The 17833-nt window shown below is 44.7% G+C and overlaps 1 protein-coding gene across 10 annotated transcripts in view; it reads right to left on the bottom strand.

Annotated features, from left to right (window-relative positions):
* Positions 1–17833, bottom strand: part of LOC129842490 (potassium voltage-gated channel subfamily KQT member 2-like) — a 91206-nt gene that overhangs the window by 17781 nt on the left and 55592 nt on the right. For 4 of the 10 annotated variants that reach the window (XR_008757605.1, XM_055911063.1, XM_055911056.1 and 1 more), the window contains exons 9-12: positions 10427–10498; positions 10182–10211; positions 4719–4981; positions 667–714 (exon numbers count right to left, since the gene is read on the bottom strand). Coding sequence is in view for 8 of the 10 variants with exons in the window: in XM_055911063.1 (XP_055767038.1) it covers positions 667–714; positions 4719–4981; positions 10182–10211; positions 10427–10498 (413 nt within the window). In the remaining 2 variants the exon portion in view is untranslated. The remainder of the gene's footprint in view (positions 1–666; positions 715–4718; positions 4982–10181; positions 10212–10426; positions 10499–17833) is intronic. The other 6 variants (XR_008757606.1, XM_055911064.1, XM_055911062.1 and 3 more) reach the window with 3 other exon arrangements.

The raw sequence follows: 17833 nt of genomic DNA, 5'->3' as shown, positions 1-17833 counted from the left end.
TTCGACTAGGCTACCTGTATTTGACATTGTGTTGTTATTTCGCTGAACACTAGATTGTTTATTTTTGGCAGTGAAACGAGGCTACTCGGGTGAGAAAAAAAACTCACGCAAATGTATAAAGTTTGGGAACCACTGAGCTACACCATACATTTTAGACACATTGGGAGAATTTGGACATGAAATTAGAAGAATCGGTCTAAATCTGATTATTCGCATGAGTTCTGGTGATTAGTATGGACAGTACATGGTTTATGATGATGTTATCATATACAAAAACAAAGTAAATCAAACAGACAACATGAAGGTGACGCTATTTTCAACAAATAAAAATAGACTATATAGAATAAAAACTATATTCTAACTTCTTTACAGCTGTTTGCCAAATGGAACAAATTAAAAAAACAAAATTCCAAACATGGGCCGGGTTCTCAGACACAGATTAAGCCTCATCCTGGACTGGAAAGCACTTTAAATGGAGATTCTCTATTGAGCACACTTTTTAGTCAGGAACTGGGCTTCTGTGTCTGGGAAATCAGTCCAAAAAGCATACCAAACCAAAAACAAAACATGATAGCATATCTGAACATGAGGTAATAAATCCCTTTATATATTGCTTATCGGTGTGTTGATCGTGGATGTTGAAACAAGCATCTCTGTTTTCCTGACCTGGTGAGCTCTTCTGTCTGAATTCTTCATCCTGCATCTCAATCAGCACTTTAGCACACCGTCAAATAGAGAAACGAAAAGGAATCGATGAGGATTGCGTTTTGCCTAGTGTGCATCAAATGATTAATTTCTGTCAACGTACAGAGAAAACACCATCAAGCAACAATTGCATGAATACAGACACATAAAACAGACCGGACATGTTTAACAGAACTGCCTCATGTAGGGAAAACATATGCTGCCATGCTGTTTAATATCTATGCTTAATTAACAGTAACACTTAAACACTTTAAGACTTGAACATCTAATGTCATGGTCGTTTGTAGAGATAGACCAATACGCAGCGAATGTAGAGTTCCACATGCTTTATTAATAGTGAAACTTAACAATAAACGAACAAACCGTGACTACAGAGGTGCAAAGTGCACTAACTCCAAATAATATCCCATAACCCACAGGTGGAAAAAATGCTACTTAAGTAGGATCCCCAATTAGAGACAATGATAGTCAGCTGCCTCTAATTGGGAATCATACCAATAAACCAACATAGAAAAAACAAACTAGAACCCCACATAGAAAATATAAACTAGACTAAACGTCCTAGTCACGCCCTGACCAACTCTACCATAGAAAATAAAGGCTTTCTATGGTCAGGACGTGACAGTATCCCCCCCCCCCCCCCCCCCCCCCCCAAAGGTGGGAGGGTTAGGGGGGGTTAGGGGGGGTATCTAGTGTCGGTGGCGGCTCTGGTGCGGGGCGAAGAACCCGCTCATCCGCCAGCATCAGGGGCGGCTTTGGTGCGGGACGAAGTACCTGCTCATCCCGCGGATCCGCCAGCATCGGGGGCGGCTCTGGTGCAGGACGAAGAACACGCTCAGCTCTCGGATCCACCATTTTGTGGTGGCTCTGCTGCGGGCCGAAGAACCCGCTCATCCCGCGGATCCAGTCATGGACCCAGGCTGAACCCCGTACCTGGACTGGATCTCGGTGCAGAAGAAGACTCCCTTTATGGAGCGGGACTAGACGCCGTGTCTAGACGGGGCATCGGGGCAGAGAAGGACTCCTGTTTTGGAGCTGGACTGGACGCCGGGCTCGAACTGGGCATCGGCGCAGGGGAAGGCTCCGGCCATGGAGCTGGACTGGACGCCGTGTTAGGACTGGACATCGGCGCAGAGGAAGGCTACTGCCTTGGAGCTGGACTGGACGCCGTGCTCGGACTGGGCATTGGCGCGGGGGAAGGCTCCTTCCATGGAGCTGGAGGTTCCGGACCGTGGACCGTCGCAGGAGGTTCCGGACCGTGGACCGTCTCAGGAGGTTCCGGACCGTGGACCGTCTCAGGAGGTTCCGGACCGTGGACCGTCTCAGGAGGTTCCGGACCGTGGACCGTCTCAGGAGGTTCCGGACCGTGGACCGTCTCAGGAGGTTCCGGACCGTGGACCGTCTCAGGAGGTTCCGGACCGTGGACCGTCTCAGGAGGTTCCGGACCGTGGACCGTCTCAGGAGGTTCCGGACCGTGGACCGTCTCAGGAGGTTCCGGACCGTGGACCGTCTCAGGAGGTTCCGGACCGTGGACCGTCTCAGGAGGTTCCGGACCGTGGACCGTCTCAGGGGGTTCCGGACCGTGGACCGTCTCAGGAGGTTCCGGACCGTGGACCGTCTCAGGGGGTTCCGGACCGTGGACCGTCTCAGGGGTTTCCGGACAGTGGACCGTCTCAGGAGGTTCCGGACAGTGGACCGTCTCAGGAGGTTCCGGACAGTGGACCGTCTCAGGAGGTTCCGGACAGTGGACCGTCTCAGGAGGTTCCGGACAGTGGACCGTCTCAGGAGGTTCCGGACAGTGGACCGTCTCAGGAGGTTCCGGACAGTGGACCGTCTCAGGAGGTTCCGGACCGTGGACCGTCTCAGGAGGTTCCGGACCGTGGACCGTCTCAGGAGGTTCCGGACCGTGGACCGTCGTTGGAGGTTCCGGACCGTGGACCGTCTCAGGAGGTTCCGGACCGTGGACCGTCGTTGGAGGTTCCGGACCGTGGACCGTCGTTGGAGGTTCCGGACCGTGGACCGTCGTTGGAGGTTCCGGACCGTGGACCGTCGTTGGAGGTTCCGGACCGTGGACCGTCGTTGGAGGTTCCGGACCGTGGACCGTCGTTGGAGGTTCCGGAATGTGAAATGTCGCCGGAGGTTCCGGAATGTGAAATGTCGCCGGAAGCTCTGGACTGGGAACTGTCGCCGGAAGCTCTGGACTGGGAACTGTCGCCGGAAGCTCTGGACTGGGAACTGTCGCCGGAAGCTCTGGACTGGGAACTGTCGCCGGAAGCTCTGGACTGGGAACTGTCGCCGGAAGCTCTGGACTGGGAACTGTCGCAGAAAGCTCTGGACTGGAGATCGTCGCCGGAAGCCTGGTGCGTGTGGCCGGCACTGGTGGTACCGGGCTGGTGACACGCACCTCAGGGCGAGCGCGAGGAGCAGGCACAGGATGTACTGGACTGGGGAGGCGCACTGAAGGCCTGATGCGTGGGGCCGGTACAGGTGGCACCGGACTGGTGACACTCACTTCAGGGCGAGTGCGGGGAGGAGGCACAGGACGTACTGGACTGTGGAGGCGCACTAGAGGCCTGATGCATGGGGCCAGTACAGGTGGCACCGGACTGGGGACACGCACTTGAGGGAGAGTGCGAGGAGCAGGCACAGGACGTACCGGGCTGTGGAGACGTACTGGAGACCTGGTGCGTATAGCCGGCATCAATTGTACCGGAACTTTAACACACTTCTCAGGACTAGTACGGGGAGCTGACTCAGATGGCATCGGACGGCTAACACGCTCCTCAGGGCAAATGCCGTGCATACTAAGCCAAACCAACAGCTCTCTCTCATCACTCTCCTCAACTTTCTCCAACCACTCCTCGCTCAATCTATCCCAATATTTCTCCTCAATCTCTGACTCACACGTCAACTTTGCCGACCACCCCGTGTTCCCCCCCCCAAAAAAAATATATTTTGAGGCTGCTTCTTGGGCTTGCGTTGTGGCCGCGAACCCTGTCGTCGTCGCTGTCCTTCCTTCACCGCTTGCGGCTCCCACCATGGAAGGCGATCCTGTCCTGCCAGGATTTCTTCCCAAGTCCAGGATCCCTTCCCATCCAGAATCTCTTCCCAAGTCCAGGATACTTCCTTCTCCTGGGCACGCTGCTTGGTCCTTTATTGATGGGATATTCTGTCATGGTCGTTTGTAGAGATGGACCAAGTCGCAGCGAATGTAGAGTTCCACATGCTTTATTAATAGTGAAACTTAACAAAACAAAACAATAAAACGAACAAACCGTGACTACAGAGGTGCAAAGTGCACTAACTCCAAACAATATCCCATAACCCACAGGTGGAAAAAATGCTACTTAAGTATGATCCCATAGAAAATAAAGGCTTTCTATGGTCAGGACGTGACATCTAAATACTTCAAGGGGTGGTGACAATGCTAATAATATACTACCACTAGGATTGTTATAAGACATGTAATGAGAACTCATGAGTTCGACTTGAAACTGTTTTATAGAGCTATATAGAGGACAACAGTAATTACACTGTCATCATCAGTTCAAAGGTTTGTTATAACCTGCTATAGTCAGAGTAATCTAACCAAATCCTTACGATAGCATTAAGTGGCATTATGACCATTGTTATAACTTGTCATTGTCACCTAACTTTAAAACAGCAACTACATCAGCAGAATAAAATCACCACACTGTATGTCTTTCTCTAATTGTACTGTTCCAAGTTTGTTTCAAATGAACCAAACAGAAAGGTAACAAAGATACCACAGATAATAGAAAAAAAAGTATGAAACCCGGGAAAGAATAGAGCAACAAAAGATACAGCACATAACACAACATGCAATTTGAACTCTCACAGCGCATCACACCACACAACAAACTAATTTCCAAGACGGCCGCATGGATGACATTGCAACACTAAAGCCACAAAGAATAACACATCATTCAAAAGCTAGACGGAACTCAACATATCAAGTACCACAGAAACACACTGTGTAAACATACTCCTACCTTCCGAGTTTTGGCGCGAGGCGGTGCCCTTAATGCGGAAGGCTTGACGTGCCCGGCTGCGTTCTCCGAAACTCCAACTCTTGGGCACTTTGTTGGGGCTGTCTTCATTGCTGTTGTCAGCGCTGGGGGACCTGTGAATGGGTTGGCCCCCCTGGCCTTGACCCTGGCTGCCTTGTCCACTGGGGCCCTGGGGTGAACCTTTCCCTTTGGTCCCTGAGCTCCGGGGACTGGAGAAAACACGCTCCTTCAGGCTGACCTTCTGACTGGAGGGGTCAGGGGATCAAGAGACGTTGAGAGGAGATATGTCATGCTATCGCCACTCAATCAATACAAGTCAGTATTGTTCTGTGTATTCATGCACACCATGCACATCTTTGGTTTACTAGCCGTACAATGTTTTGGTATTGCATTCATTCAGCCCCAATCAATATTGTCGGAGTGTCACAACAAACGCCTCACAAGTTACTCTAATTACTTGGCGGTAAGTAATCAGTTAAAATACGCTGTTCAATAAATCTTCTCATTTTATAGAACTTGTCTAAAACACAAACACCTTACCCAGGCCTTTTCACACTCATGAGCTCAACATATTGGTGACTGTATGACTGAATCACCTGAGTAAATATGGGCACTATATTGCAGAGCACAACATTGTGCCACGCTTATAAATAACTGTCATGCTCGTCGAAATGAATGGACCAAGGCGCAGCGTGCGTAGAGTTCCACATATTTTAATAAATCGAAACAACGATAGACGGCTGCCTCTGATTGGGAACCATACCCGGCCAACAAAGAAATAGAAAAACTAGAATGCCCACCCAAATCACACCCAAATCACATAAAAAAGGCTCTCTAAGGTCAGGGCGTGACAATAACGTTGTCATTGACGTCACGCCATCATGCAGCATTAGTGAGAAATTGGATGGGTTAAAAAAAATAAAGTGTCAGTAGGTAGCCCACAGGCTCTCTGTTGTTGTGTCCTTGTTTGTGTCCCAAATAGCACCCTATTCCCTATGTTGTGAATTTCTAAATAGTGCATTTTGGGACGCATCCCTTGAATACAAAGCAGTTTGTTTGTTTATTAGGATCCCCATTAGCTGTTGCTTATGCAGCAGCTAGTCTTCCTGGGGACCACACAAAACATAATACAAATCATTGATAGACAAAAACAGCTCAAGGACAGAGCTACATACATTTGAAATAAGACTAATACGTCTGAAACCTGTTTTCACTGTCATTATGGGGTATTGTGTGTAGATTCATGAGGAAAAAACAAACAATTTAATAAATTTTAGAATAAGGCTGTAACGTAAAAAAATGTGGAAAAAGTCAAGGGGTCTGAATACTTTCGGAATGCACTGTATGTGTATTAAAGTAGTCAAAAGTTTAGCATTTGGTCCCACATTCCTTGCACCCAATGATGACATCAAGCTTGAGACTCTACAAACATGTTGGACGCATTTGCTGTTTGTTTTGGCTGTGTTTCAGATTAAACTTCGACATTAATGTGTGTGCTACCATGATTACGGATTGTCCTGAATGAATCGTGAAAAATAATAATATTGAGTGAGAAACAGACGCCTCACTGGCAGCTTCATTAAATAGTACCCCAAAAACATCAGTCTCAACATCAACAGTGAAGAGGCGACTCCGGGATGCTGGCATTCTAGGCGGAGTTGCAAAGAAAAATCCATATCTCAGACTGGCCAATAAAAATAACAGATTAAGATGGCCAGCATCCCGGAGTCGCCTCTTCACTGTTGACGTTGAGACTGGTGTTTTGCTGGTACTATTTAATGAAGCTGCCAGTTAAGGACTTGTGAGGCGTCTGTTTCTCAAACTAGACACTCGAATGTATTACGGGCCATTGGAACACAAGAGTGATAGTTGTTGATAATGGGCCTCTGTACGCCTATGTAGATATTCCATGAAGAAGAAAAAATCTGCCGTTTCCAGCAACAGTAGTCAGTTACAACAGTAACAATTTCTATACTGTATTTCTGAACAATTTTATGATATTTTAACGGACAAAAAAATTGCTTTTTTTCACAAACAAGGACATTTCTAAGTGACCCCAAACTTTTGAACAGTAGCGTACATATCAGCATACATAAATATAATCACACACATCAGCATACCATTCTGCAAATATACATTTCAACATCTACAATGTATTCGGAAAGTATTCGGACTCCTTGACTTTTTCCAAATTTTGTTAGGTAACAGCATTGTTCTAAAATTGATTGAATTGTTTATTTTCCCCGTCATCAATCTACACACAATACCACATAATGACAGAGCGAAAACAGGTTTTAAGAAATTATCACAAAAAAAAAATATATATATCTCACATTTACATAAGTATTCAGTCCCTTTGTTGAAGCACCTTTGGCAGCAATTACAGCCTCAAGTGTTCATGAGTATGACGCTACGAGCTTGGCCCACATTTTGGGAGTTTCTCCCATTCTTCTCTGCAGATCCTCTCAAACTCTGTCAGGTTGGATGGGGAGTGTCGCTGCACAGCTATTTTCAAGTCTCTCCAGAGATATAAGATCAGGTTCAAGTCCGGACTCAGGCTGGGCCACTCAAGGACATTCAGAGACTTGTCCTGAAACCACTCCTGCATCGACTTGGCTGTGTGCTTAGGGTCGTTGTCCTGTTGGAAGGTGAACCTTTGCCACAATCTGAGGTCCTGAGCACTCTGAAGCAGGTTTTCGTCAAGGATCTCTCTGTACTTTGACCCTGTTCATCATTTCCTCAATCCCGACTATTGTCCCAGTCCCTGCCGCTGAAAAACATCCCCACAGCATGATGCTGCCACAACCATGCTTCACCGTAAGGATGGTGCCAGATTTCCTCCAGATGTGACGCTTGGTATTCAGGCCAAAGAGTTCAATCTTGGTTTCATCTGACCAGAGAATCTTATTTCTCATGGTCTGAGACCTTTAGGTGCTTTATGGCAAACTACAAGCAGGCTGCCATGTGCCTTTTACTGAGGAATGGCTTCCATCTGGCCACTCTACCATAAAGGCCTGATTGGTGAAGTGCTGCAAAGATGGTTTTCCTTCTGGAAGCTGGAAGGTTCTCCCATCTCCACAGAGGAACTCTGGAGCTCTGTCAGTGACCATCGGGTTCTTGGTCACCTCCTTGACCAAGGCCCTTCTCCCCCGATTGCTCAGTTTGGATAGGCGGCCAGCTCTAGGAAGGGTCTTGGTGGTTCCAAACTTCTTCTATTTATGAATGATGGAGGCCACTGTGTTTTTGGTGGCCTTCAATGCTGCAGAATTCTTTTGGTACCCTTCCCCAAATCTGTGCCTTGACACAATCCTGTCTCGGAGCTCTTCCTTCGACCTCATGGCTTGGTTTTTGCTCTGACATGCAGTCAACTGTGGGACATTACACAGACAGGTGTGTGTAAGTTGTAGAAACATCAAGGATGCTCAATGGAAACAGGATGCACCTGAGCTCAATTTCAAGTCTCATGGCAAAGGGTCTGAAAACATATGCAAATAAGCTATTTCTGTTCTTTCTTTGCAATACATTGGCAAAAATGTCTAAACGTGTTTTCGCTTTTTCATTATGGGGTATTGTGTGTAGATTGAGAAGGGCAAAACATTATTAAATCAATTTTAGAATAAGGCTGTAATGTAACAAAATGTGGTTAGAAGTTAAGGGGTGCACTGTATATACAAACAAGTTATTTAGATCAGAGAGGGGAGAGGCGTGGGTCATGAGGTACTGTTTTATTTGTTTTTTAAAGCTCATTTAGCAGATTGTACAATGAGATGGGAGTTCCACGTAACCACATCTCTATATAAAATGCCTTCAGAAAGTATTCAAACCCCTTGACTTATTCCACATTTTGTTGTGTTACAGCCTGAATTCCAAATTGATTAAATTGATAAAAAAACATTCTCCAATCTACAAAAACATTTTTGCACATTTATTGAAAATTAAATACAGAAATATCTCATTTACATAAGTATTCACACCTCAGTCTATACTTTGGAGAAGCACGTTAGAAGTGATTACAGCTGTGAGTCTTTCTGGGTACATTCTAAGAGTTTTCCACACCTAGATTGTGCAACATTTGGCCAGTATTCTTTTCAAAATTCTTCAAGCTCTGTCAAAATGGTTGTTGATCATTGCTAGACAACCATTTTCAGGTCTTGCAATACATTTTCAAGTAGATTTAAGTCAAAACTGTAACACGGCCAACATTCTTCTTGGTAAGTAACTCTAGTGTAGATTTGGCCTCGTGTTTTAGGTCATTGTCCTGCTGAAAGGTGAATACATCTCCCATTGTCTCGTGGAAAGCAGACTTAACCAGGTTTTCCTTTAGGAATTTGCCTGTGCTTGGCTCTATTACGTTTCTATTCATCCTGAAAAATGTGCCTGTCCTTAACGATTACAAGCATACCGATAACATGATGCAGCAACCACTATGCTTGAAAATATGAGTGGTACTCAGTAATGTGTTGTATTGGATTTGCCTAAAACATAACACTTTGTATTCATGATAAAGTTTCCTTCCTCTCCAGCAACTGAGTTAGGAAGGACTCCTGTATCTTTGTAGTGACTCTGTGTATTGATACACCATCCAAAGTGTAATTAATAACTTCACCATGCTCAAAGGGATATTAAATGTCTGCTTTTATTTTTTTTTACTACCAATAAGTGCCCTTCTTTGCGAGGCATTGGAAAACATCCCTGGTCTTTGAGGTTGAATCTGTGTTTGAAATTCACTGCTCGACTGAGGGACCTTACAGATAATTGCTTGTGTGGGGTACAGAGATGCAGTAGTCATTCACAAATCACGCTAAACACTATTATCGCACACAGCGTGAGTCAGCGCAACTTATTATGTGACTTGTTAAGCACATTTTTACTCCTGAACTTTAGGCTTGCAAAAACAAGGGGGTTGAATACTTATTGACTCAAGACATTTCAGCTTTACATTTTTATTCATTTGTTAATGTTTTATTTTGAAAAACATAATTTCACTTAGACATTATGGGGTAATGTGTGTGACAAAAAAAAAAATCTAATTTTAATCCATTTTCAATTCAAACTGTAACACAACAAAATGAAGAGGTGTGAACGCACTGTAACACTGTGCGTTGCGTTAAATTTGTATAGTGTTGATATGAACCCTCTAAGTACAGTGAAGGGCAAGGCGTGCTGCTCTATTCTGGGCCAGCTGAAGCATTCTTGGGTTATTCTTCGCTGCGCCTGACCATATAACCGTGAAATAGTCAATATGTGATCAAACTAGAGACAGTAGGACTTGTTTGGTCGAGTGTTGGTCACCTTAGTGACATGGCTGGTACTCTCAACGTTGGTGACTGTTTTGAACAGTCTTCAGGTTCAGTGTCGACTTTAGAACTGACCAGAAATTTGGGATGGAGATGAGTGAAATTTATTATTTTGACCTCGTTGTAAGATAAGGTTTTTGATACTGACCTTGGGGAGGGCTCCGGTTGGGGTTCCTTCCTGTTTGGTCAGGATACAAAGACACACACACACAAACAAACAAACAAAACAAACAGACACATACAGTACATTCAATTGTCAATAATCTGTCAAATCTGACATAGTAGTATTGACGCTATATTTTTTGTAGATATAGTAGCACACTATATTTTCCATAATGTTTCATAATGTTATACAGATCTTAGGAGATGATGAATTGGGATTTTGTTTCTGACCTGAATGACAGTCCCGACTTGCTCTTCAGATTTCTTAGTAGATCCAGTTGATTTAGTGGCGGGATCAGTCTACTTATAAATAAAAGACAAAAGATGTGTTGGTGTTACAAGGAAGAAAAGAAAACATACCCCAGCACAGCTTTACTGCATATAGAATGGCTTGGTTTTGTTTCAACTGTTCTATATGAATGTATATTATTCCCGATGCAATCCCTGCCATTTATGGGTAGTAGGCCATTTATGGGTAGTAGGTTGTAGATTTCAATTTTACTTGATTTCATATGCCTCCTTACCAAGACCTTGAATTCTGTGAGGATGTTTTCAATTGCCCTGTAACCAGAACTAAGATGGCATTTTCATAATTTTTTTGGAATGCAGATAAGAGAATGTGACACAGTAACAAACAACTGCAATTACTATCCCGATCATTAATCGTCCAAAGTTTTGTAAAAGATACTTGTCTTACGTAATATAATGTTCGATTAAACTTCACTGTAGTCATACAGCCCTTGAATTCAATTTGACACCCCAACTTTCAAAGTAGCCTGCTGTTCCTTATAAGACAGGCACACTTTAAATGTATCTAAGACTTGCTGTACCTATCCAATGGAAACCTTTCCCTGCAGATGAGGTAAAAAGTACCCAGTCCTTCGGCCCTGGGCCCACTATGCGACAATCAAATATGGCCCAGTTGCAAGCCCATTTGCCTTTTTCCCTTCAGCCATCAATCAATACTCAAGCTCAAGTTGGCCATCTATACACCTGGCATAGAACATTCATATTAACAAAGACTAATTACTACCAATATGTTTAGACAAGCCTGTGACATCACCAAGGGGACCAAATAGTCACAAACTAACTGAAATTGTGAACCATAATTCATCAAAATTAATTTTGAAAACATCAGTCTTTTTCATTTGTCTTCATCTGTGTGTGTGTATGTGTGTGTGTGTGTGTGTGTGTGTGTGTGTGTGTGTGTGTGTGTGTGTGTGTGTGTGTGTGTGTGTGTGTGTGTGTGTGTGTGTGTGTGTGTGTGTGTGTGTGTGTATATAATGGTATGCCGTGCTGTGTTTTTGAGTGCTATGCCAAGAGAGCGAGAGCAAGATAGAGAGTGACAGCGAGTGCGAGTGTGCGCGCTACTGGGCATCTAATATGATGAGAAGATAGTGCTGCAGTGGATAGCTGACCAATTCTGCTATTTTGCACGTTTTCTTTACGCTGATATTAACTTTTTTTTGCACTTTGCACATAATATTTCTACCATAATTTCCTATGACCAAAAACATCTTCTGGATATCAGAACAGTGATCATTAACCTCAATTCTTAACTATATTTTCTTAAAACTGCATTGTTGGCTAAGGGCTTCTAAGTAAGCATTTCACAGATCCTGTTGTATTGTGCGCAATTGACAAATAAAATTTGATTGACGATTTTTACTTCAATGAGTCAGCAGCTGTGGACTGCTCATTCTGGACCAGGCCCTAATCCCCGGGACTCAAAAAAGGAAGAGATGGCGCAAGAGAGGCAAACGAGCAGGCTCCCTGATGAGACTATGCCGGCGAGTAAATAAACCGCCTCTACCGTCCAGTCTATTGGCGAACGTACAATCACTAGAGAACAAACTGGACAAGCTCCTTTCGAGACTATCCTATCAACAGGACCTGAAGCACTGTAATATCCTATGTTTATCTGGGCCGTGGCTGAGCAAGGACATGGATAATATACATCTAGCAGGTTTTTCTATGCATCGTCAAGACCGAATGGCAGCTTCTGGTAAGGTTAAGGGGAGGTGTCTGTCTCTGTTAACAACAGCTGGTGTGCAATCTCTAATGTTAAGGAAGTCTTTTGTCCACCCGATTTAGAATACCTCATGATAAGCTGCAGACCATACTATTTACATGTTTCATAGCTGTCTATTTACCACCACAAACTGATGGCGGCACTAAGACCACACTCAACGAGCTGTATATAGCCATAAGAAAACAAGAAAATGCACATCCAGAGGTGGCGCTCGTAGTGGCTTGTGATTTTAATGCAGGGAAACTGAAATCCGTCTTACTTGATTTTTACAAGCATGTCACCTTTACAACTAGAGGCGACAAAACTTTAGATCACCTTTACTCCTCACACAGAAACGCATACAAGGCCCTCCCTGGCCCTCCATTTAGCAAATCTGACCATTAGTCTATCCTCCTGATTCCTGCTTACAAGCAAAAACTCAAACAGAAAGTACCAGTGACGCGCTCAATACGGTGGTCAAGTGGTCCGATGAAGCGAAGTTTAGTCTACAGAACTATTTCGATAGCACAGACTGGAATATGTTCCGGGATTCATCTGATAACATTACCACATCAGTCACCGACTTCATTACCGTAAGTACATACATATATACACTGCTCAAAAAAATAAAGGGAACACTTAAACAACACAATGTAACTCCAAGTCAATCACACTTCTGTGAAATCAAACTGTCCACTTAGGAAGCAACACTGATTGACAATACATTTCACATGCTGTTGTGCAAATGGAATAGACAAAAGGTGGAACTTATAGGCAATTAGCAAGACACCCCCAATAAAGGAGTATTTATTTATTTTTTTGAGCAGTGTACATCTCAATACATGACTAAGATCGAATCCTACTACGCCGGCTCTGATGCTCATTGGATGTGGCAGGGCTTGCAAACTATCACGGATTACAAAAGGAAACCCAGCTGCGAGCTGCCCAGTGATGCGAGCCTACCAGACAAGCTATATTTCTTCTATGCTCGCTTTGAGGCAAGCAACCAAGCATGAGAATAGCAGCTGTTCCGGACGACTGTGTGATCTCGCTCTCCATAGGCGATGTGAGTAAGACCTTTAAACAGGTTAATATTCACAAGTCAGCAGGGCCAGATGGATTACCAGGATGAGTACTCAGAGCATGCGTTGACCAGCTGGCAAGTGTCTTCACTGACATTTTAAACCTCTCCCATTCTGTAATATCAGCATTCAACACCATACTGCCCTCCAAGCAGCTCAGGACCCTGGGACTGAACACCTTCCAACTGCAACTGGATCCTGGACTTCCTGACGGGGCCCCCAGGTGGTGACGGTAGGCAACGACACATCCGCCACACTGACCCTCAACACGGGGGCCCCTTAGGATTGCGTGCTTAATCCACTCCTGTACTCCCTGTTCACCCACGACTGCATGGCCACGTAGGACTCCAACACCATCATTAAGTTTGCTGATGACATGATGGTGGTTGGCCTGATCACTGACGATGAGACAGCCTATAGGGAGGAGGTCAGTGAGCTGGCAGTGTAGTGCCAGGACAACAACTTCTCCCTCTCCCTCCCTCCCGCAAGACAAAGGAGCTGATAGTGGACTACAGCAAACGGAGGGCCGAGCACACCCCCATCTACATTGAAGGCTGTAGTGGAGTGGGTCCCGAGCTTCAAGTTCCTCGGTGTCCACATCACTAAGGACTTATCATGGTCCACAAACACCAACACAGTCGTGAAGAAAGCACGACAATGCCTCTTCCCCCTCAGGAGGCTGACAAATATTTGGCATGTGCCCTCAGATCCTTAAAAAGTTCTCCAGCTGCACCATTGAGAGCATCTTGACTGGCTGCATCTAGGGCTGTGGCGGTCTCACGGCAATAGCCTGTTAATTAACATAAACAAGTTTAGCATCTCCAGACCTCCACCCATACAAGCTGCATTCAAGCCGTTGATGTGCGCCTTTAGAACATCTACATTTAAAAAGTATAATAAATCTATTTAATATACACCATCACAATAAATCCATTATTTATTTTAGTCAGGTCTAAAGAAACATTATGATATGAATAACAATTTATTTTAGAAGAACAGAATATGAGTTGGTTTACTGTATGTTATCTGGCAATGCTCAATGCCATAGGCTTGTTCATTTAGCTGAAAATATATGCTTATAAGTCCTGTGCCATTATTTTACAGACTCCTTTTTAAAATCTGCGTCCTTCTCCAAAGCTCAGTTGTCCTGAGTCTGCACAACACTGCCAGGACCTAGGATCAAGGGGGGAGGCACTCAAGTTTTTTAATCCCATATCACTTGACACATTCATGAAAATAGTAATGGCCTCTAAACCTTCAAGCTGCATACTGGACCCTATCCAACTAAACTACTGAAAGAGTGGCTTCCTGTGCTTGGCCCTCCTATGTTGAACATAACAAATGGTTCCCTATCCACCGGATGTGTACCAAACTCACTAAAAGTGGCAGTAATAAAGCCTCTCTTGAAAAAGCCAAACTTTCATAAAAAATTATCGAATCTCCCTTTCCTCTCAAAAACTTTTGAAAAGCTGTTGTACAGCAACTCCCTGCCTATCTGAAGACAAACAATGTATACGAAACGCTTCATTTTTAGACCCCATCGTAGCACTGAGACTGCACTCGTGAAGGTGGTAAATTACCTTTTAATAGCGTCAGACCAAGGCTCTGCATCTGTCCTCATGCTCCTAGACCTTAGTGCTGCTTTTGACACCACATTCTTTTGGAGAGATTGGAAACCCAAATTGGTCTACACGGACATGTTCTGGCCTGGTTAAGATCTTATCTGTCGGAAAGATATAATTTTGTCTCTGTGGATGGTTTGTCCTCTAACAAATCAACTGTACATTTCAGTGTTCCTCAAGGCTCCGTTTTATGACCACTATTGTTTTCACTATATATTTTACCTCTTGGTGATGTCATTCGGAAACATCATGTTAACTTTCATTCCTATGCGGACGATACAAAGCTGTACATTTCAATGAAACATGGTGAAGCCCCAAAATTGTCCTCCCTGGAAGCCTGTGTTTCAGACATAAGGAAGTGGATGGCGGCAAATGTTTTACTTTTAAACTCGGACAAAACAGAGATGTTAGTTCTACGTCCCAAGAAACAAAGAGATCTTCTGTTGGATCTGACAATTAATCTCGATGGTTGTACAGTCGTCTCAAATAAAACTGAAGGACCTCGGCGTTACTCTGGACCATGAGCTCTCTTTTGACGAACATATCAAGACCATTTCAAGTAAAGCTTTTTTCCATCTTCGTAACATTTCAAAAATCAGAAACGTTCTGTCCAAAAATGATGCAGATAAATTAATCTATGCTTTTGTCACTTCTAGACTAGACTACTGCAATTCTCTACTTTCTTGCTACCAGGATAAAGCAGTAAATCAACTTCAGTTAGTGATAAACACGGCTGCTAGAATCTTGGCAAGAACCAAAAAATGTGATCATATTACTCCAGTGCTAGCCTCGACACTGTCTTCCTGTTAGGGATAGGGCTGATTTCAAGGTTTTACTAATAACCTACAAAACATTACACTGGCTTGCTGCTACCCATCTCTCCGATTTGGTCCTGCCGTACATACCTACACATACCCTACGGTCACAAGACGCAGGCCTCCTTATTGTCCCTAGAATTTCTAAGCAAACAGCTGGAGGCAGGGCTTTCTCCTATAGAGGTACATTTTTATGGAATGGTCTGCCTATCCATGTGAGAGACGCAGACTTGGTCTCGACCTTTAAGTCTTTATTGAAGACTCATCTCTTCAGTAGGTCCTATGATTGAGTGTAGTGTGGCCCAGGGGTGTGAAGGTGAACAGAAAGGCACTGGAGCAACGGACCACCCTTGCAGTCTCCGCCTGGCCGGTTCCCCTCTTCATCGTGATTTTCTGCCTCTAACCCTATTACGGGGTATGAGTCACTGGTGCTCTTCCATCCCATCCCTAGGAGGGGTGCGTCACTTGAGTGGGTTGAATCACGGACGTGGTCTTCCTGTCCGGGTTTGGCGCCCCCCTCTGGTTCGTGCCGTGGGGGAATTCTTTGTGGGCTATACCCGGCATTATCTCAGGGTAGTAAGTTGGTGGTTGAACCCTCTAGTGGTGTGGGGGCGTGTGATTTGGCAAAGTGGGTGGGGTTATATACTGCCTGGTTGGCCCTGTCCGGGGGTATTGTCGGACGGGGCCACAGTGTCTCCCAACCCCTCCCGTCTCAGCCTCCAGTATTTATGCTGTAATAGTTTGTGTCGGGGGGCTATGGTCAGTCTTATATCTGGAGTATTTCTCCTGTGTTATCCGGTATCCTGTGTGAATTTAAGTATGCTCCCTCTAATTCTCTCTTTCTCCCTCCCCTCCCGGAGGGACTGAGCCCCGGGACCATGCCTCAGGACTACCTGGCTTGATGACTCCTTGCTGTCCCTAGTCCACCTGGTCGTGCTGCTGCTCCAGTTTCAACTGTTCTACCTGCGGCTATGGAACCCTAACCAGTTCACCGGACGTGCTACCTTGTCCCGGACCTGCTGTTTTCGACTCTCTCTCTACGACACCTGCTGTTTCTAACTCTGAATGCTCGGCTATGAAAAGCCAACTGACATTTACTCATGAGGTGCTGACCTGTTGCACCCTCTACAACCACTGTGATTATTATTATTATTATTATTATTTGACCCTGCTGGTCATCTATGAACGTTTGAACATCTTGGCCATGCACTGTTATAATCTCAACCCAGCACAGCCAGAAAAGGACTGGCCACCACTCAGACTCTTGTTCCTCGCTAGGTTTCTTCTTAGGTTCCTGCCTTTCTAGGGAGATTTTCCTAGCCACCGGGCTTCTACGTCTGAATTGCTTGTTGTTTGGGGTTTTAGGCTGGGTTTTTGTATAGCACTTTGTGACATCGACTGATGTTAAAAGGGCTTTATAAATACATTTGATTGATTTGATTGATTTTATATTAAAAACAATATAACTGAACTTAGCTGAATAAAATAGAAAGGATATTATTCCCATTCTGGAGCATGTGCGCATATGAAGTGTTTATGTTGAGCATAAAAGTGATCCTTTGAAACAGGTCCTATACGCTAGATTTAGAGTTACTTGGCAACTTTCGTTGTGAATGATACAACCCTTAGAGAATGTCTTAGAAATCAAAACATATATGGAATGCATGATGCAACTAAAGGCTATTGATGATTTGAGAAAGTCAGGGGAAAAAAGCTTGGCCTCCGTTTCTTGCTTCAGGCTGCACAGCTATTCAGTCATCAAGTGATCATATTTTCACCCATCGGACTATTCTCAAATGAATCTTTTCTTTACTAATATGTCAAATTAGTTTCGATTTAGAATGGCCCGTCAATGGGCAGGAGGGGGCAAGGGAAAAACGGGGGCAAGGGAAAAAAGACATGTCATCCATGAGCACTCGAATAATGGAGGACGTGCGCATTCCGCCGCTACGTTATTTCAAGGATGGCGGACAGGATACTTCGGGTTAATCATGGAAATGTGCTTAATATGAGCAGCTGAGAAAGAAATCTAAAAAACACAGATTTCACTCCACACATCAACCACTGTTTGAGGAGCATGCGCTCGCTGCGTGACAGGTGATATACCG

The sequence above is a fragment of the Salvelinus fontinalis genome, unplaced genomic scaffold (assembly GCF_029448725.1).
Source record: "Salvelinus fontinalis isolate EN_2023a unplaced genomic scaffold, ASM2944872v1 scaffold_0043, whole genome shotgun sequence".
NCBI lineage: Eukaryota > Metazoa > Chordata > Actinopteri > Salmoniformes > Salmonidae > Salvelinus > Salvelinus fontinalis.
The sequence above is the reverse complement of the archived record's forward strand: the minus strand, read 5'-3'. Positions and strand labels throughout refer to the sequence as shown.